Genomic DNA, 22,212 nt, shown 5'->3' with positions numbered 1-22,212 from the left:
TTCTGTTTATATTCCAGACATCTTTCAAGGCCTAACTCATTCATGCAACCTTTCCTAATCAAAGAATTCCACCCCAGCTCCTTAGCCCTTAACCTGTATCACTCATTTGGTACTTCTTAAATCACTTAATTGTCTTATAGTGTTTGACTTTCTAAAGTTAGATTTTCCAGTAAGGTGTATGCCAAAACCATTCCTTATGCTCCCTTTTATCTCAAATTCACTACCCAATTGTGCTGCTTTTATTATTCATGTGCTGGGGAAATCAATTCCCTATCTAAGAATGCACCTAGAGAACAAAAATCATTCCCTTTAACACGACTCTTAGTAGATTCATTTCCCAGAAACATTTTTAACCTTGTTTTTCAGAGATTCAAGAAAAGGCAAAATTATAGTTAACAACTGACTGTTCATAAACTTTCTCCCAGTTAGCTTATGAGGAATTTTACTTACCGAATTTATTTTCTAAAGGCAGGTTTAAGATAGCTAAATAACAGTTATGAATTTGCACAAGCGTTTACTCTAAAATCCACAAGGCAACTTATTAACTGGGAGGGATTCAGTCAGAATAGCAGTTATTAAACCTGCTGAAATATCCTATCTTGAAGATTCATTTGGTTAAGCAAAGAATAAAATTGACTGTATAGTGTGAACAGAGAGGTCCTTTTCTCATGTAAGCCTCAGATAAACCTGAGATAAAACTGCAGTAAGCAAACTATTGTTTAACATTTACTTTTTAGTCTTTTAAGTATAATAAAGCAATCATATTGCTGATTAGCAATAACTGTAGTCAGGCATTATGTTTATCAACTGAAGGTAAATAATGGCACAAATAGAATTCACCCATTAGGTATCTGGTTGTGTCTCATGTTCTAGGATTTTCCAACATAAAATGAAAAATCTGATTCAGGAGAACCAGAAAAACTACCCAACTTACTCTAACTCCTCGTTCTACATCCATGAACCAAGATTTTCTTATATAGGCAATTGTTTTACAGCTTGTTTCAAAATTTTCTTTATTCAGTTGGATGTGGTACCCTGAAGCAATTTCCTCATAGTACTGTGAAATATAAATGGTAACATTTCCAGATAGACGCACAAAAACCTAAGCAGCTTAGAAACCAAGAGTCAACTACAACTAGAGTACTTGAGAAACCATGAATTAACCGTACCGTCCTCTACAAAAACTGTTCTCAAAGGCCAGAGTGACCTCATCAGCACCAAATTGGTTTTATAGACTCAACACTTTGACAGTTGAAACTGCTCTTAAATTACTCATTTATTTCCAATGGCTTCCAACTTTCATCCCTAAATAGATGACTTGCAATCATACTTTACCTCAGTGACTTCCCCAAGTTCCAGCCATTGCCTCTTTCGACACTTGTCTTTCCATTTTTTCCACCTACACACTCTTCTCTGCCATTTGACCATCAATAAATTGTTGGATGGAATTCATCTCAAAGACAGTTGTCAACTAAGAAGGGTGAGGAAGAAAATCATGAAGTGGGAAATAAAACAGAAATTGCATTCTCTGTATGATGTAGTAGGGTGAAGATATGGGGACTCTTGCGAGAAGGAGTATGTTAACAATTGTCACAATGTATAGTATCCCTACCCTTTTCTGTTATTCAGCACTATCAACCAGGCACTGAGAGCTGGTTGGGCAAATAAATACACTGGGACTCGTGATATTGTGTGATCTTTACACTGGGAAAAAGGGATTCCAATTGTTAAGAGAATGTCTTTTCTCTTTAGCTTTCCCAAATTGAGGGATAGCGGAAATCTCCATGTCTGCAGTGTAGCACAAAATACGCTCACTAAACATGTTAATTATTTTGTGCCTGTAAATGACACCTTTAGTTCTGGTTGGTTTTTAGAAAACAAGCAATTCTTATCCTTGGCCCACTTCTTAAAGGAAGAAGATGTTGATATCAAGCCTGCAAAAAAAAGTGAGGCTCCGTTTACTCATAAAGTAAATATGAAAGCTAGATTTGAACGAATGGCTAAGGCAAGAGAAGAAGAAGAACAAAGAAGAATTGAAGAACAAAAGTTGCTACGCATGCAATTTGAGCAAAAGGAGATTGATGCAGCACTACAAAAGGTATGGGGCTTATATATCCTTTATTTTCCAAAGATGCTCTCTTAAAAATCATGCAGTTTTATATGAGGAGGGATAAAAAACAAAAACAAAAAACATTTTAATAGCTTTCAAGTCACTGGAATGTGTTGTAAAGTACACTTTGTAGTAAGCATACTTACATATTCTTTACTTTAGAAAAAATCAAAACACATTTGCTTTCAATTCTATGACTAACTCACTGTCCTGAAAATGCTATAGTATAAGTGCCAACTTGAATGCATTTATTTTAATTTAGAAAAGAGAAGAGGAGGAAGAAGAAGAGAGTAGCATCATGAATGGCACCACTATTGAAGATGAAGAGCAAACCAGATCAGGAGCTCCGTGGTTCAAAAAGCCTCTAAAAAACACATCGGTTGTAGACAGTGAGCCAGTTAGATTTACTGTTAAAGTAACAGGAGAACCCAAACCAGAAATTACCTGGTGGTTTGAAGGAGAAATACTGCAGGATGGAGAAGACTATCAATATATTGAAAGAGGAGAAACTTACTGCCTTTATTTACCAGAAACTTTCCCAGAAGATGAAGGAGAGTATATGTGTAAAGCGGTCAACAATAAAGGGTCTGCCGCTAGTACCTGTATTCTTACCATTGAAAGTAAGAATTAATCACTTTTTAGTGTAGAACTTTTATTCTATTTAAAATTTTTTCCTCTAAAAAAAAAATCACTTTTCTTCTTCTCTTTTTTTAGCTGACGACTACTAGCTCCCCTTCCCTCTCCCTGGAACTTTCTCTCTCTCTCTCTCTCCGACTTTCTTACTACATCCATCTTTCTGTGGCGGGGCCAAAAAAGGAAACCAGAAGTGCCACTGTGTTGACTTCTTATTCCTTTTCATAAGTCTTCAAACACAAGCTCATCTAAAGAATGATACCTTCTTCCTTTCCAAATGAGCACCAGATTCATCGCCATATTATGCAGTAGAAGCTAATGTGTATTTAATGGGGGAAAGTGGGAAATTCATTCAATTATTCTATCAGAACCTATTACAAAGGCTGTGTATTTCCCGTAAATTCAAAGTAATTATATTAAAAAATCACAAATAGAACACATTATTTTGCATGAAAGATTAACATTTATGAGCTATTTACACCTAAAAATAGTATGAAATAGCTGAGACAATGAATTTGGAACCAATATTGATTTGAGTGGGCTTTTTTCCTTAGTAGTACGTCATTTTGGTGTTGTAGTTTCAGTCTTTCTGAACCAGACATACGAGGGGGGAGGGGTGTCATTCCTTTTATAGGAAAGGGGGAACATGGAGAAAAACAAAAAACAATTAAATGAGACTTTTAAGGAACTGCCAGAGAAAATTTGATGGAAACCACTGCCTACAGAATTCTGAGTGTTGAGAATATTAAACATGTACTTCTCAAATGAGTGTAATACACATTCAAACTTATAAAGAAAATTTATGTGGTGACCTTGCCTGAAAAATTATATTTTAATGAGAAAACGTTGTATTAATAATTCATGCAGAAGAAAACAGTTTCAACATAATCAAGAATTTCAAGATCTAAGAGGATTTAGGAAATCTAAGAGATTTAGGGGAAAAACAGCACAATCTTCAATTTTAAATTCTGGTCTTTAAAATGAGTTTGTAAATAATTAGCTACCATGTTCTATTATCAAGTTGTTTTATATTTTAATTTTCTGGAAGACAACTTTATTTTACAATGTAAATCCGTAATAAAGTAACTTCTGTATTAAAAAAAAGTCTGTCAGTGTTTTTTAAAAAAGACAAAACACTCCCTTAATAATATGCATCAACGTACATTTATTTTTTTATTGAGGAAACCATAATCAATACAAAATTACAGCAATCATGTGCCCTTTTACATACAATGTCATTAAAGCAAACTCTAAACCACAGTTTGTAAAGTATTCAATTTACCTCAAGTCCAAGCTGCATCTCCCTAAGACACTGTTCCCATCACAGTAGCCATTTTAAGCCAATCTTCTTTTTACACACGGGTAGTTTCTGTAGAGAACACTTTTCTCAGGACGAAAATGCATCGAGCATGCATAAGAAAAAATATATATATATATGCGCAAATACATTTAAGAGTTTCTATAGGGGTATCACTGAAGAAAATAAAACCCTGGGATTTATTTGCTTCGTAAAAGCACCAATTTAAAAAATCCCTCAGAAGTTTATACTGTGGCAAGAAAACTCAAGTGACTAAACAAAAAATAAGGTTATTTTCAGAGTCAAAATTATCTTTAAGTATTGTTAAAATACATTTTAAAATGAGGCAGAATTTTCAGAAAATAAAAATAAGACATCCTCATTGATTAGTAATTTCAACATCCTTATTCTAGACAAAAGATAACTTTGCAGGTGGAACTGGTTCTCCTGGCAGAGCATTCAAACAAATGAAATGTTATCACTTCTGAATATATTCCTATTTCCCTCTTAAGGTACTCTGCTACTCCTACCCAAACCGACCCTTATGAATTAACTACCAAGGTATTTGTCTAAGGATATATTTTACAATGTTTATAAACAACTAGTATTAAATCATTAGTTTTAGTATTAAAACCATTTTCATTAATTAAAAATAAAAGTATACTTCTCATTTCTAAAAGAAACATCAAACCATAAGAATTCCAAGTATCACCACACTAAGATATCTTAAAAAACAAAACAAAAACAAAACACATTGTCAAGTTTTTTAAGTGCTAAATAAAATAAATCAGTTCAATTTCAATCTAAACATTGTTTCTACCACTCCTAACATCCACTGCATTCAAATCAACTGGCTCACCTTTTCTGCTTTCCATTTATTTCAAGGTTAAGATTAGCGCCATATAAAAAATGCTTGCAGTATCAGTGAAGGCTTATGGTAATGAACAAAAAGATTTTCATGAGATAGAAACAATGCCCCAATATCTATTAGCATTCATTTATATTTTCTTTTATAAAAATGCAAACTACAACTAACCAAAACTTGACAAGCTCTTAAAGTTCAAAGAGCTCTTTTTATATTATCAATCATAACATACCTATCATTGACTATTAAAACACGCATATGCACACACATAAATGTGGTGCAGTAACTACATAACTTATGAAATTTAACAGTTCATTGAACATTTAAGATCAAGTGAATAGCACTTTAAAATGAAAAGTGATAAAAAAGCAGGTACATTACACCCTATACCATATTATGTATGGGAATACATTTCATATTTCTCAATTATGATTTGCCAATTTTACCTTCTACATTGAGCCCTTCTACGGTCCATGCTCATCGGCTCACCAATGGCATACACTCAAAGGATTCCTCTTTATGGGTAACTATCTCAGGACCTGATTTTATGAGCTATGATTTGGTGCTTGCAGCATCTTCAGCACTGTGTGTGAAAATGAAGGCAGTATTTTTGAATATTTTTCTTTGTTGTAGAGATAAGCAGGAGTTTTAAAAGGATCAGCACATTTTAGAAATCGAATAAACAAAACTGATACGATGCTGCTCTAATACATTCATCTTAACTCAAAATATGTACCAGTTAAAATCATCTATAAGAACACACAAACATTTTAAACTGGCAAAAAATAAAGTAAGTGCAGCGTCAGTTATTAAAGTATTATAAATCAGAAAAATATTGGTTGCTATACAGATTATGAAAGGTTATTTGCTATACAGTTAACATTTCACTAATGCACATGCCTTTTATGAAAACATACTGCCAGTATTCCTTACATTTTTTCCTTTTTCAGTGTATATAAGTTATGAAAACTGAATTGGCTAAAAAAAAAAAAAAAAGTAATAAAACTCTAACCCATAACGTCCCTACTGAATTAGTTCAAGAATAAGAAAAAATAAAGACTCCATAGCTTTGGAGGACAAAGAAAATATCCTGTCAATCATAAACAGATTGTGAAGGCTGTTGAAGTTTCTGACCAAGTGATTTCCTAAATCTTGAAAACTATGTAACTGTCCTTTAATTTTTAACAATTCTTCTATATTTGGGAAAAGATTACAAAAAGTTTGGATGTAGTTCAATTACAGCAGCAATCTACTCATCATTTCTTTTTTCTTGTTTTAATAAAAAAAATTAAAGTAAAAAACATTACCCAGAAATGTAAACAGTTGTTTGAACAACTTACAGACTTTCCACTGAAATGGTAGCATAAATAACAGAATACATTTTGGGGAAGCAGTAGCAGATTGCTTTTGAATACACAACCACAAAAACCTCACAGGGACAACATTAATGTACTGAAATATTATTTATATATGTCCTTAGGTTGTGCTTACCTGTTGCTTTTTGCAGCAGAACCTAAGGTGGAAGGTCTGGGAAGGCACTGTGAAGTATAAATAATTGCACTGTTTGCAATTAATAAAGATTTTAAACCTTAAATGAATCAAAATCAACAGCCTCCAATTTGTGAGTTATGATACTGACTCCAACTGAACTATTTCTTCAGTTTAATTAATAAATGCACCACTTTCCTAAAAGGTCATCTATAAAACAGTATCATGCAAAATACTGAAATTGTTCATGTCAATACCCTACTCTTAAAGATAACAGATAACTCCTTAACTATTAAACTTCAAACTAGAACTACATATCCATATCTAAAAAAGGGTAAGGGAAGTCACTCTAGGTTCTATAAAACAATCAAAACATTTCAAAATATCTACAATGAACTGTACTGCTACCCTATAGGTTATCTCAACATTTATGTCCTTGTACATCTTCCTTTATAGTATATTCAGAACACAAAATGGTGCTCCCCACCAATGAAAGAATACATATTTATGAAATGGTGTTAAAACTGCTACATTGCTTAATATTTGCAAACTGAAAATCACTTCTGTCTGATACATTTCAAGTCTTTCATGTTAATATATAAGATATGCATATTTTACACTGAAAAACAATATATTTTAGGAGCACCAATGAGTAATACTATTCAACTTTGTTAAAGATCAGTTTTCTTTAGCTATAGCTAAAGCATATCAAAAATACTTACCCATTAAGCTCACTTAAAAAAAAATACAGACCTATGTATTATATTCTATGTTAAATTAAGAAGCAGTTATGGTTTTCCAAGATGTCAGCACTGTATTCCAGCATAATATTCACACAAAGTACGGCATTTACATTATGTGGAACATTGACAAAAAGACACTGTTGCAGTTCATCAATTTGTCATTCTGATGTACTTACAGTGCAATGCTCCTTGAAGGAACACAATCAAGGATGATACACAGCACAGTCCTCCTCACCCCTACAGAGCTAGTTCTATACTGGCTGGATCAAACCTGCACTTCAACAGACAATGGCAAGACAGACTGTATTTGCATGGAGTCTAATATATTAATATGCAAAGAGCCAACAAATATGCAAAGAGTAAAACAAAGGATTTCAACAAAATATCAAAACTTCAGCATGAGTGTTATAGAGAATAAAATGATTTCAAGTACATAAAAAATTTAAGTTGATTCAATGATTGGACTTGTGCATTTATAAAACAAAGCTTATCTATACTGCAAAAAGAGAAAAAAAAGCTTGAACATTTTCATACCCCAATAATGTTTCAATGGCAGATGCACTGTAACTATACTTTTGCATACTATTCACTTTTCTACCCTAAATTTAGAAAGAAACACACTAATATTGTATACATTGAAAGAGTTGCTTTAACATGAGAAAACTGTTCTTATTAGACTACTCATATTCACTATCCGAAAACTGTTTAAAATTAGTTATGCTGAAACAGTCTTGGAAATCAAGTAATTATCAAATTAAGAACAGAAAGGTTAACTGTTATAGCAGCAGTACAGGTCTGAAACAGTGGTCATGTATAAAAGGAAATTTCACTGTTAATGCAATGGAAGTATGCCAAAAGATCATTGTACACACATGCAGTTTTTAATCAAACAGAAGGAAAAAAAATGAAGATATCAGGATTACTTGTGCTGAAACAGCCAAATACAATAAATGGAAAAGATCCTCCAATCTACTACTATACTGCAAGGGGGAAAAAACATGCCAGTGTTTAAAAACTCAATTAATATTTCACGGGGAAAGCTTATATATTTGTGTATATGTATCTTAATTTATCATTGCTAAGAAATTATGAATCCTTTAAATACCCACATATCCAACTTACCGACACAGGAGGTTTCATATCATTTATTGTAAAGCACAAAACAGGCATTTTAAAAGTGAAAGTATACATTGAAAAAGTACATTTATATCACAAAGCATTGACCACATAATAATTGCAAATACATTTGCTGGAATGTGTACATCTACACTAAATACTAAAAACAAACCAATTTTCATTTCTACACAGAAATATTAACCTCCTATCAGTAGTGATAGATATTTTGTACATATTCAAAAAAAAAAAACACTATTTTAAACCAAAAACAAAATTAAGATCTTCATCAAGTCGTCTGCATCCATATATTTAACAAAGGTTTTTTTCCCCCACACAATGAAGCAAATACTGTATTGTCCACTTCTTATTATTGGCCCTGTGCAGAAGAGATACATAAGAAATACACAAAAAGTTAAAGAAAATCCTTTAAATGGAGCTAACTCAGGAGTGAATCCTTTAAGAAAGAAAACTGGTTAATATAAATGGTGGTGGCTTCTTGCATGATTTGCAAATCCCTGGGGGAAAAAAATTTATTTTTAAAATCAAAGGCATTGTAGAAATATTCAGCACTCAGATGCCAGAAAAGCATTATAAAAAAACAAACAAAAAAACCCAAACAATACACCACAGTACTTCATTTAGTTATACTTTGCCAGATAAAATTAAAAAGGCAAACATAATCCCAAACACACAAAACGGTAAACATGCAGAAAACATGACTGGAGTGGAAATCAACACATTAGTAAATTTATTATACCTGAGGTGCTGGAGGATGCTGTGGCATTCCCTGGGGACTTGTCTGGGCATAGTAGGCTGCTTGCTGTCTATAGTACTCAGCCCAGGCTGCACTATAATCTGGCTGACCACCTGGTGGAGCACCAGTAGGAGCAGGGACTGCTTGACCTTTGAGAAAACAGAATAACTTTGTTGCTGTAACCACAATTAAAAGCCCCAAAGAATCTCATTTCTAATAAAAACAATACCTTGCTTCTTGTAATATTCCTCCCAAGCCTTTGAATAATCTTGTGTCTGCCCTTGTTGACCTAAAAAAAACCCCCTAAATTTTAATACAAAATTATATCCACTGTAAGTACAGGTTATAAAGACAAAAGCACAGAGGATCAGAATTGCTCCTGTTTTATTTTAAATATTCATTAGTGTCAGAAAACTACTCTGTAAGTAAGAAAAAGAAAATCAGATGCTTTTTATTTTCTTTTTGCCTTCTACTTACAACTTTTAGTCCTAGAGCATCATTATTAATAAAAAACAAACCCCCAACTATCCACATAGTTTTAACTAAGAAAGGTAAAGAGTTAGGTATAATCTTGATTCAGTAACAGAATTTATAAACTACTAATATTCTAAATTGAGTTTGGAAAGAGCTCCAAGTAAGTAGTCTATGGTTCCTTGGTGGTGATGTTGAGGGTGGGGTGGGTGAGTGGGAGACAGGACCCGTCGGTGACTATTTTTTTTGTCTCTTATCATTTGGATCTGGTACACGACAGGTTTTAAATAAAATACAAATCTTCAATGGAGAAAAAGAAAAATAACATTTTTGCAAAACAACAAAAACCCACTTAAAAGCTATTACAATAAGACATCATTTAATAATTTAAGGTCTGGCCAAGATTTTCCTTTCCTGATTAGTGATCTATAAACTGTGTGTACAAAGACTAATCTTCAAGATACTCTTTAATAAGATTCTTGAAGTTTTAATACAACGTGTACAAATTACAACACAATTTTATTAAAAATGACCTGATGAAGGACAAAGAGCAATTACTAAAGAGGTTAAGCAAGAATATCAATGAAACACAAAACTCAAGCTTTCATAAGTGTTTTTCTAGGCAGGGTAACTTTTTATGAATTACGAGACTAAAGAGACATAATAACCAGGTGCAATGCATGAACCCTGGACAGGCCCTGGCTTAAAATAAACATAAAAACAAAACCCACACACAGACACAGCTACAAAAAATATTGTTCTGACAACCAAGGAAATTTAAATATGGTCTGTATGTTGATATCATTGAATAATTCATTTAGAGCAAACAGTCTGTAACATACTTTGAAATGGCTTTGGCACAAAAAATGTACACGTGCGCACACATGCACAAAGTACATAAGGCAAACTAAAAAAATGGTGAATCTGGGTAGAAAACATAAATACGGGTGTTTGCTGAACTATGTTTTCAATTTTCTGAAGGTATAAAAATTTTTGAAATAAGTTGGAGACAAGGAGAATGTGTTTTCCTATTTAGGTCCTTTATTTAAGCAAATTTTATTTAGTTTGTAATTCACTTGGCTTTATCAAAGTATTATAGCTAGAGAAAAAATACTGTAACAGACACACACAGAAAACTGTTTCTATGTTGGCTACTGCCAACAAGGCAACTTTAGTTTCAGAAAGTAGTCTATCATGGTCACAAAACTGATCAAAGAATAAAAGAAACTGAGTGAATAAAAGTTTAAGATTTATGAATAACTTTAAAAATGCAAGAGAAAGTCCCCTTCTATGGGCAACAGCACAGAGAAAGTCCATATTCTATAAACAAAGTGCTCATGCTTTTGTTTTTCCATAACTCTTTTCAAAGACGAAGTGAGTTTAACATTTTGATCTTAAGAGAAGACACAATTAAATCTGAAACAGGTTTCAATATTTAGACAACTGCCAAATATCCCAGTACCAATAGTAATAAAATCACACAATGTCTCTTACAAATTGCACACTTAAAACCCTGCTGACTTGAGGCCAAACCTGGTTAAGGCAGCAGCAATTTTCACTTCAGGTTTACAGAAGGAACTAAAACATCATTGTTAGGAGATACTCATTTTAGAGGCAAAGTAACACCACAAAATAGTAGAAAGAGGGAGATGAAGCAAAGAAAATTCATCAACCTCAAATGTTCCCTCAAAAAGCAACACCCCCAAACTCAAATATCCCCATGGAAAGCTAAAAGTAAACCTGTTAGACTCTAAGAAAAACAAACACTTGGGAAGTCATGAACATCTGACATTCCAAACTTGAAGGTGTCCAAAGAAAAACTCATCTGACTCCTCCGATCTGAAGGGTAAATGTGATTCACTTTGCCCAGCTCAAAGTAGGTAAACAGCTTTTCCTATCTCATTTACTTATGACGTGGCTCTCAGAGAGACTCCTTGTTCCTTTTAGGTATGCTCCCTTTATAACTCTCAATTCAAAAACTGTTTTGACGCCAGATACACTTCAGTCTATACTTTAGCAGAACATTAGTTAATATTCACATATAGCTTTACAACATATAAAATTTTACTTTATTTCATTCAAGAGATAAGACTTGCCCTAGAGTTCACTTGTTAACATTCTATTACAGCCCAAGAGAGCCAGCCTTGCCTGAAGAGATTTTCACTCTCAGTTCTCTCTCTATACACCTGAATCTTTCTTACAACCACTCTCTCCCCATCCTTGTAGGTTTAGGGTACCATATGCTAAGGGTTCAGAGTCCACCATATCAGTGCTTAACATTATAATGGCCTTTCTCAAGTCAAACTTTTCCCAAAATGCTTTCATTAATCCTCTTTCAAACAGGAATTGTCCCTCTCTACCTTGAAACCCTGTTTGTTTTCTTTAGGGTGTTTACTTATTACAAAAATTCCCTTCATTCTAGCTTCAACACCCATCTCCAGATTGCTGCCATTCCTGATATCACTTAAATTTCCTTTCTTTAACCCTCTAGAATCTCATCTTTAAGAATTTCTCTCCTAAATTTTCTTAGTGTTAATCCTAGGAAATACACAAATGTTTCAGAAACAAACCTAATTAAAAAAACTTAACTCATATCTCTTTAATAGAGATTTATTTACTAATAAGCAAACTGACAAATTTACAGTGTTAGTGGAGATTTTCTGTTCGTAACAGAAGTTGAAATTCGGCTTCAAGAGCTGGGAGAGGCAGGCTGGTTTGATGAAGAGGGCATTGGATTGGGAATCAGGACATACAGACTCCTAGGAAATCCTAGCTCTGCCACTGGAAGAGTAAAACTCAGCCTCTCCAAATAAGAGAGCTGGATTTGAAGATAAAGATCTTTATCTCCCTGATATTTTATTACACCTTTTCTTTAAAAATCTTGAAGATTGAACTATATTAGTTTTATGCTTTAAGGTCTCTTATTTGTGGTTATCCTAAAAAGATCTTAAAGACAACTAATGCATCTAGAAGAAATTAGTTAAGCAACCATTTATAATAAGAACATTTATAGGCAAAAATAAACTGACCTTGTAGCTATCATTAAAGACCCGACAAACCTAACATTATTTCCTTTAAGATTTACATATAAGAGGAAATCACTCAATCGTCCACTTTGCTCATAAAATTGACAGCTTGATCACTGTGATGCTACAGAAAAACACAACTGAAAAAAAAGTGGGGGTTAAGGAGGATCTTCAGTCAAACATAGTGTTACTTATTTCCATACCACCTTTTCTTCACAAAGGATTCAAGACAGGCCAGCATACTATCTCTAAAATTAGAATTTAATAGAGTAGTCAGCAGGGAAAAGGTAGAATATGAAAAATTAAAAGAGTAAGGGGAAGTGTCTACCTTTAACAATAAAAATTTGAATGGTATTAAGATCCTGCAGATTACATTCAACATACCCACTCATTTTGGGAAAGTAAAATGTAAAACAGCTAAGTAGTAAATCTATTAATGGCCATGCTGCAAAGCAACAAGATAAAATCAAACAGAACTCACACTCATTCCTCAGTAATTATCGAAGTCCACCAACAGGCCTTTGTTTTGTTTTGTTTTAAAGATTGGCATCTGAGCTAACAACTATTGCCAATCTTCCTTTTTTCTGCTTTTTCTCCCCAAACCACTCTCCCAACCCCCTGGTACATAGTTGTATATATTTTAATTGTGGGACGCCGCCTCAACGTGGCCTGACGAGCGGTGCCATGTCCACACCCTGGATCCAAACCTGTGAAATCCTGGGCCATGGAAGTGGAGCGAGCAAACTAAACTACTGGGCCCCGGGGCCGGCCCGTTTTTACCCACTTTTAATAATAACGTAGGGAACATCTCTGACGTATTTCTCTTTGTGAAAATACAAGTTGGACCTGATTTTATTTTTAACCTCAACATGATCAATTCTTTAAAATGGTGATGTTATTTCACTAATGTTAAGGTGACCCTAGGCCCTGACTACCTGTTGTCACGGAATGATTAACAGCAGCATACTCAGTTATTCTCACAAGTATCCCAGTTTGGACAAGAAATTATGTGACCATCCAAAATTAGACTATACTGCTTTGAGGTTACAGGTTTTTTTTCAAAGTTTCTTTTTGCAGAATTTTAGCTATTGTAGATCTGGCTAAGATAAGCTGGGTCACAAAAACAAATTAGTAATCTGTGAAAGCCTCAGGAACAATAATGCAGCGTGACTTCCCTGGAAAGTCATTCTAACAGGAAAAATTATTTTTCTTTATATAAACAGCAATCAGCTGTGTGTAAACATCCTATCACCAGATGCATAAACTTTTACACAAAGAAAATTAATACAGTCACCCTCTGGAAACTTTTCTTTCTGTGAAAAATGACATTCTTTGTCAAAGAAAATACTAAAATTTACATTGAGAACCACAAGGAGACTCTGTCTTATGGCAAAATTCTACCATCTATAAGAGACACTTTTTTTATCCCAGTGAAGAATGGGCAAGTTTATCTGTTTATTTTTCATTTGTGACAAGTGATTGTGGGATAAGTGTATTGATTTTAAATAACTAAGAGCATAAGCATCTGAAAAAAAACTATTTGTCCGGAAGTGTAACATCAAGTTCCAAATGGTCCCTGAAAAAAGCAAATTTGGAAGACAGGCGTGGGACTTAGACCCTCTTCACAGTGCAAATTCTGGTTCCACTTAGTAGTTGTGTAACCTTTGTTTCCCAGTCTGTACACGTGAAGTGTCAGTGAAGACACAATTCTTTTCATTCACAGCAGTTTGTAGTAAGTATTTGCAAAGCACTTCATTCACAACTGTACAATAACCAGAAGAGCAGGGCACCTAGCTATATTATGCCCACAATCACATTCTCAGCATCTATCAACTATGCTTGGCATGTAGAATATGCTCTATACTTACTTAATGAAAATGGCCTTTCTAGGTGACTGTTTTTCTTTTTCAATATATGCAAATATTATTTAATTAATTAACTTTCTCTGTTACTGTAGGTTACTTCTTAGCTGCTTATTTGCAGCAAAAATACTACTACACACAACCAATTCTTGCTTGGTGCTCTAGAAATTTAACCTATGCCATTTAGGCTACTAACAAGTACAACTGTCTCTGACAGAAGTGTAGGCAATATTCAATGTCATATGTACCAGTGGGGAAATGTTTAGTTTCAATCAGAAAGTGGTCGACAAATGCATTTAGAAATAAAAAGATTTCCTTGTTATATAACCACAAATTTAAGAATTATTATTTGTAATGACCTTGATATATCTGAAAGTTCATGGACTTTGGAATGCATTCTTGCTCAATTACTCTGCCCATCAAGACTTTAAAAGTTAATGGATGAAAGATGTCCAAGGTAATAAAAACATGGTATAAACATGCTTTTATCAAAATCTTCAGCCTTCTAGGATGATATTTACTAAACATTTCCATTTAATTAAACGTATAAAAAAAGAAATGTAGAACATACCCATTTTCTTGTAGTACTCTTCCCAAGCCTTGGTATAATCAACCTGTCCAGCTGGAGCTGGATTCTGCTGATCTCCTTGTTCAAGAAAAAATAACATAAAAAAATAACATTAAGGTTTTTAAAAGGCAATTTTGGCCCTTTCCTTCTGTTCCTTGAGTGGAGGAGTTGCATGTGGCCTGTGAGTGAAGGTAAGAAGGAGGTGCTGTGTGGCAGGGCATCCCTCATGGTGCCAAATACTGTGTGGGGGTACAGAGGTGGTGGACAGAGAAGGTGATCTATGTATGTGGAAGAGGAGTTTCACTGAGCATCTAAGTAAATTCACTGGTCAAATAAAGAAACACACCAAGGATACCTGGGTTTCACCATTTATAAGCATGGAAAGGGAAAAAGCTAGAAAGAACCCTGAAGTGTTGAAATGGAACTGCAGATGATATGAATGTATAATTTTAAAAATACACACATATATGGATATTTATGTGTATGTAAGCCTATTTCCTAGCTCTGTACACTGAAAGGAGCTGGAAGCAATGAACACACTGAGTTTGATTTCTAAATACTATCATCTACTACCAAGAATCAGGACTCCTTGGAAAAACGGCTTATTCTAGCGCTGGAGCCCAGAAAGCACAAGACAAGTATCTTATTGTACAAAAAAGTAAGGAAATGCTTAAAGAATAACAGGCACCTCAAAAGGATACAGGAGCCATCTTGAAGGTACTCCTGACTGGCCAAATCTAGGACAATATAATAATCAAAATAATAGATAGTTTAAAATACTACCTAATGAATAAAACAGGAATCCATAATGATATAAATAAATAAGAAGAAAAAGAAAGCTCTTCCCTACGGCAAAATACCAACTCTTAAATGTAGAATGAATGATGGAAACAGAAATTACCATCACAGTTGCTAGTTCAATCAGGGAGGTGCTATCAATGAAGGCTAAGGATGATGGGTAGAAGTTCACTGAGGAACAGAATAGTGGTATAATCTCAGTATAACTCTCCAGAAAAAAATTAATTTCAAAGATAAAAATGGTGGTCTTATGATATAGAAACCTGGCAGACACCAAAATGACCAAGTGACCATGGTTACCATCTCCAGAGATCAAACAGGTCAATATTATATGACCCCTGATGTAATGCACCAAGAAGAGCACAGCATTATTTCTCAGGAATTCTTGCCATATAAATAGGATCTTATGATCATGACCTCATTCACCTTCATGAGAAAAGCTGAAGGGACCTAAGTTGACCGACAGTCATCCCACAAAACAAAGCTCTGTACTCTTTACAACATGAAAAAGGCTAAGGAATTACTCCTGATTGGTGAGACTGAATAGACCTGACAACTAAATACAACATGTTACCAGATGGGATCCTGGATCACAACAGAGAAACTGTTGGAACAACTGGTGCAATCTGAATAAGGGCTGTGTACTGGGACAGTAATGATGCATCACTAGTGACTAACTGATTTGGAGGGCTAAATGATGGTTATGCAGTTTTGAAGTAATACCGAAAGAAGTATTTAAAGGTAATGGGGGCATCACCTCTAACAGCTTGGTTTTAAACGGTTCTGAAAAAGACTAATGATAATGGATATGGACACATGATAGGGTAATGGAGCAAATGGGGGTTGGGGGATAATAACATTAACAGCTAGGTTATCTGGGTGTTCTTGGTAACGTATCTTACAACTTTTATAAAAGTTTCCAATTATTTCAAGTAACTTATTTTTAAAAAGGAAAGTCGGCTTGCTGAAGCCATAACTGAATAATATCAGAAATTTTTAGGTATTATACATTGATGCATTTCATACACAATTCCAAACACAAGTTTTCACTTTCACCTACCAAACACATTCTTTAGTTACCATAGTTACCTTGTCCATTGGTTTGGGTTGTAGTTGGTGCACCAGCAGGAGCTGCAGGTGGTGGCTGTGCTTGCTGTTGGTAATAGTGAGCATAGTAAGCAGCCCAAGCTGCTGAATTCGGATCCGTTCCTGCTTTAGCTAGAATAAACACAAGTTTAATGTTTGCATTTAAAGTCATAATCTCTCTCACTCTCATATCTCCCGGCCCAGCAAATACACAGACCCCAAAATTAACTGGACATCAAAAATAAATAGTAAACAGAAACTTTCAAATTCTCGTATTATTTTCATTGTCATCACTAGCTTTTACTATAGAAAACTGTGGCTCAGAGATTAAGTGACTTTCCTAGTTTCTAGAAAAGCAGCCAATGCTTTGTCTCAAACCATCCTGTGCCCTTTTTTTCCCTCAACTGGTTTTGTCTCAAGCACAACAGTCCTATGTGTCAGATGACTAAAGGAAAAGATTCTTAGGAACTAACCTGTACAAGAAACAAACAATTATTTTAGAACTATGAACTCTGTCCTTCTTGTTGTCAAGGAAGAAACAACTTAAAAGTCTCGGAAAAAGAAAGAGAGATCACCCCTATTTTCTATCATATTTCACAGTGATTATCTTAAAACATCAACTCTATGTCACTACCCTGCTTGAAATTCTTTGTGTATTCCCAAGGGTCTTCAGGATTGTCAAAGCTTCTAAGTATAGCATATCATTTAATATCTTTAACGATCTGGATTCCCTGACTTAACCTTGTTCCATTCCAGCCTCATTTCCCCTCTTTGTCAATATTTTTCCAACACTTAAGTTCTGGCCACAGTAAATTGCTTATATTTTTCAGAAGTCATTATTCCCGTATGCAGGCCTTTAACCACGTTATGCTTCCTTTGCACTTGGCTCACCCTCACTCATCCTTCACAAAAATCAACTGATGAATTACCAGTTTGAGAGTTCTCAGCCAGGAACAGAAATCCTCTTCTTCTGTTCTTTATACTAGGAGTATCATATGGTAATATAAGTATACCTTTAATAGTTTATATCAAGGAAAATATGATTTCCTTAGCGTGAATCAGTATCTACATGCATTCTGTTTAGCCCTCATCCCAGACAGGCAGCCATTCTCAGCTGCTTAATAAAGGTTAGTGAAGTTTGAGAAAAAAGGAGTAAGGATTTCTAGAGTGATACAGTTTCCAAGGTAATACAATTACAAGACATTATACCACCCTCCAAACCATTCTCAAGTAATAAATGTATTGCCTTTTCTATGTTGGATATTTATGTCTCACTAGCGTCATTACCTGTAAACTGATAAAAATATTTCTGTTGACACTATGTCTGGACAGAGAAACTGAGAAAAAAGAGACTTCAGGAAGTGTTACCTGTATTTCTGAATGTGCAGACCATATAACAAAACCAGTTACATGTAACTAATATGTACTGAGAACTTAATATTTATTCAACCTGATTTCATTCATTTATTATCACTTTATAGAAAAGAAAACAGATTTAGAGGGGTTCAGCAACTTTCTTTCTATCCCACAATTAGTAAGTTGTAAGACTGAAACTTACCTAGGTGTGTTTCACTCAGGTCTAAGTTCTTGGCTACTACAAAAATCCTCAACAGCCCATTAATTTTTTATAGAAACGGATTTTAGTTCAGAGAATATTGACTCTCTTGTCAAAATAAGGGCACATTTAAATACCAGAATGTTTAATCAAATTCAGCAAAACAATTTCATTTACATTATTTTGATTTTTACATATGCTAAGTCTAATATAAGCAATCTCTAAACCCTGATACTTTTAGCTAAATGAGTTACCTCTTTCCCAACGGCAATGCTGGAAGCCACATTCATAACTAATTCTTATAGTGGTGACTTCACTGCTACACTCCACTTGGGAAAATGAGATTGTGATAGAGACCACTTCCTATTCTCATCATTTTTCTCAATCACGCTAGCTACTCAAACACAGGGCTCACAGATGCTCCCACATATCCAAATTACCCAATACAAATCCACCCCTTAACTTGCTCAAACTCTTGAATCTCTTAAATGGTGTGGTTCCTCTGCTTAATCACACCATCCCAATTAGCCTACAGGAGGGAAAGAAAAGTCCTTCATTCCTAAAAGACTAATTTTTAGACTATATTACAGTAAATCATATCTGCCCCTACTTTCTGTAAGTCCTTCTGTCACAGTGATGCTAACAGTTGGAGTGCACTCTTTTACTACAGAATGTAAACTCATCTTTGCATACCCAGATCCTAGCACACTCAAGTTGCTTCTTGAAAGAGTGGAAGTTATGGTTATTTGGTGACTGTCATGCTGTGTCATCATACTCCACAAAACACAATCCCTACGAAATTGAAGTATGTTATCTAATAGAGGGCCACATAAATACCAGAATGTTTCATCAAATTCGCTGAAACAATTTCATTTAAAACAATTATTTTAGTTCAGTTTTTAAAAAAATATACTAGTGCGGAAAGGAATCCATAATTCAGTACCTGCCTTGAAACTACTCCAGTGAAAGAGGCCTAAAAGGTATAGTAGGTGAGAAAAAAGGATCATAAATGTCACTTGGTCTTGATGAATGCCCCTGTGACCATGACGGAAAGAAAACTACAGGGTGGGAGAAGATGCAAGAATAGAACAGAATGTAATATATATAAAATCTGGATCTGAACAGAGAAAATATTTAACTAAACGTATTTTAGAGTTCTAACCCACAGATATTAAATACAGCCCTGATTTTTACTAATATATGAAGTTACCATATCAGGAATACTCAGATACAACTTATGTATCATATTTGAGATACCTGGGAGTTTAATGAGGAAGGATTAAAAACGCCATTAGACTCATGTAATTTTTCTTTTTTTTTTTTTAAAAGATTTTACTTTTCCTTTTTCTCCCCAAAGCCCCCCAGTACATAGTTGTGTATTTTTAGTTGTGGGTTCTTCCACTTGTGGCATGTGGGATGCTGCCTCAGCATGGCCCGATGAGTGACGCCACGTCAGCACCTAGGATCCGAACGCATGAAACCCCAGGCCACTGAAGCGGAACGCACGAAGTTAACCACTCGGCTATGGGGCCGGCCCCTAGACTCTCATAATTTTATAAATAAATGTACACTAACTATTCTTTCAAGGATAATGTCGCAATTAACACTATACATTTGATGGCAGTGGTATCTAAAACCTAAGACATGGTACTTCTTCCAATAGCTTTTGGCTCTGCTGTTTATCACTTCAAAAGCAGGGAAAGTCAATTGCAGGTAGAAAAAAGTCACATGAACACAAACCATAATCACACCAGTCTTATACACTGTGGCAGAACCAGAACCTAACACTCTTCTTGAAAGAGTAAAACAAGTGCAGAAAATGCACACAATATAATCAACACTAGAAAATTTAAGAATGTAACAGGTTTGGCAAACAAACAATACAGATTACAGACAAATAATAAGCATCTTTACCTGGATCAGGAGGGGCCTGTTGCTGCCAATGTGGATATGCATTTCCCCACCCCTGGGGAGCATAGGGGGCTGGAGGACCACTGAAAAGGATAGAAATCAATATAAAAATATGATTTACCAAAAGCTACAATCTTTAGGGGAAAAGCCCAGAATCAAACCCAATACTTACTGAGGAGCAGGGCCAGGTGGTCCTGGATTATAAGGTGCAGGGTTGTATGGTCCCATTGGAGTTCCAGGCCCTGGAGGCCCAGGAGGCCCATGGGGGCCTGGGACACCATGGGGCCCATGGGGTACAGGTGGCCCTAAAGGATTTACTGGGCCCTGCAAAAAAGGAGAAAGACATACAAAAATAAGAAAAACAGTAATGGTCGAACATTTCAAGGGCCAAATAACCTTTGATTTCTACTCTTTTATACAGCCACAGCAATAAACATTAAATTTTCCTTCATTTCCTCAATCATGTTACAACTATCTCAACTCTATCATATTAATGAGACGTAAAATTCATTAAAATCAATAACATTAGCAAAGAATTGAAACATTTCCTTTACCTTCTGTTCTTTTCAGACTATTATCCCCTTTCCACTACTCCCCTTTCCTTTTATAAGTCTTACTTTTACATTTCCATCTTAATCATGGAAGTTTATCAAATATCTGGTCCTTACCTCTAAGCTCTTCTCTCTTTGCAACTACTGACTCTACTCTCCTAACATTAATCAGACACCCACCTTGCAAACATATCCCCCAAACTGCTTAGGCCTTATCTTGCGAACTGTCTACTGAATACCTGGCCAATAATGTAACTCCTAGTTCTCACTGGACAACTAAAGTCCTCCTCACCACCTTTCTGTCACCGAACCATATTTAGGTCGATATTTCCTCTTTTGCCCTTTACCATAATTTTCTAAATACCATGAAAGTTTTCCTTGTAATTGATTTAACAAATCAGAATATTTCATATCCATATTATGCGACATCATAATTAATAATGACTCACTCAATTCTTTTTATAATCCAACTTGTAAAGACCACTAGATTTAACTGAACACATACCTAAAACACACCTTTCATGCAGTTAATACTGACCATGTGATATTTTGGACAAAAATCCTTAAACTACATTTAGTTTTAATTCTTCTTAATACAAAATAATAAAGCTAAACTTCATAACTTCCAAAGTTCCCTTTACTAACTTGTCTAAGTCTCTAATTGCTATTGTTATCCCTCACTTCTATTATCCATAATCTATCCTTTCTAAATAGTAAAAAAGGATTACTGAAAAAAGTAGCAACATTTTTATAGGGCTATGTACCAGGCACTCTTTTACATAATACACACATGCATACTTCAATCACTTAATCCCTACAACCCTGTAAGGCAGGTACTATATCCTCATTTTCAGAGGAAGAAACTTCAGCAAAGAATAAATAACCTACCCCAATGTCACAGTCAGTAAACGATTCAGAGTATTTTGAACCCAAATAGCCTAACTCTAGAGTCCAGGTTCTTAACCACTATACTACACTGCTTCTCTAGAACAACCTATCTTGTTTGCCCATCAATCCAGAAGAAATCCTGATCCATGCAGGCTAAGGATAGTAAAATCCAAAACCAAGATGTGCAATTCATTTTTCTGGCATCAATCTCTGTCATTACTGATTCCACAGTTATTTTCTTCATTTTTTTTGAACAATTACATTCATTCTCCATACCACAAAACTTAAATGTTGGTGTATATTTTCATGATATTCTTCAAGTGTCTTTTGTACATCTATTTTTTGTCTTCCCAAGCAGACAGAAACAGTGTCAACCTTATTTTGCACCCCATTTACAACACGGCAAACATCAAGAGTTTTCCTAACAAATTCTAATTATTATTAATAATTTAAGATGCTCTCTCACATCGTATGTTAATTCTTCACGGTA

General features: G+C 34.7%; 2 protein-coding genes across 38 annotated transcripts in view; one reads left to right on the top strand and one right to left on the bottom strand.

Annotated features, from left to right (window-relative positions):
• Nucleotides 1–3,847, top strand: part of NEXN (nexilin F-actin binding protein) — a 43,685-nt gene extending 39,838 nt beyond the window's left edge. For 13 of the 15 annotated variants that reach the window (XM_023641796.2, XM_023641799.2, XM_023641793.2 and 10 more), the window contains 3 exons: nucleotides 1,913–2,098; nucleotides 2,373–2,730; nucleotides 2,825–3,847. In XM_023641796.2, coding sequence (XP_023497564.2) covers nucleotides 1,913–2,098; nucleotides 2,373–2,730; nucleotides 2,825–2,838 — 558 coding nt within the window. In that variant the 3' untranslated portion in view covers nucleotides 2,839–3,847. Of the gene's footprint in view, nucleotides 1–1,912; nucleotides 2,099–2,372 lie in introns of all 15 variants that reach the window. The other 2 variants (XM_023641797.2, XM_023641794.2) reach the window with 1 other exon arrangement.
• Nucleotides 3,848–3,888: 41 nt separating this feature from the next.
• FUBP1 (far upstream element binding protein 1) overlaps nucleotides 3,889–22,212 on the bottom strand; it is a 34,216-nt gene continuing 15,892 nt past the window's right edge. For 4 of the 23 annotated variants that reach the window (XM_023641804.2, XM_070268787.1, XM_070268791.1 and 1 more), the window contains 7 exons: nucleotides 20,456–20,607; nucleotides 20,287–20,366; nucleotides 16,821–16,949; nucleotides 14,937–15,011; nucleotides 9,236–9,295; nucleotides 9,010–9,155; nucleotides 8,266–8,767 (listed from right to left, as the gene is read on the bottom strand). In XM_023641804.2, coding sequence (XP_023497572.1) covers nucleotides 8,726–8,767; nucleotides 9,010–9,155; nucleotides 9,236–9,295; nucleotides 14,937–15,011; nucleotides 16,821–16,949; nucleotides 20,287–20,366; nucleotides 20,456–20,607 — 684 coding nt within the window. In that variant the 3' untranslated portion in view covers nucleotides 8,266–8,725. Of the gene's footprint in view, nucleotides 5,489–5,522; nucleotides 7,413–8,265; nucleotides 8,768–9,009; nucleotides 9,156–9,235; nucleotides 9,296–14,936; nucleotides 15,012–16,820; nucleotides 16,950–20,286; nucleotides 20,367–20,455; nucleotides 20,608–22,212 lie in introns of those variants that run through there. The other 19 variants (XM_023641809.2, XM_070268788.1, XM_070268794.1 and 16 more) reach the window with 9 other exon arrangements.

Source organism: Equus caballus, chromosome 5, assembly GCF_041296265.1.
Source record: "Equus caballus isolate H_3958 breed thoroughbred chromosome 5, TB-T2T, whole genome shotgun sequence".
In the NCBI taxonomy this organism is placed as follows: Eukaryota; Metazoa; Chordata; class Mammalia; order Perissodactyla; family Equidae; genus Equus; species Equus caballus.
The sequence above is the reverse complement of the archived record's forward strand: the minus strand, read 5'-3'. Positions and strand labels throughout refer to the sequence as shown.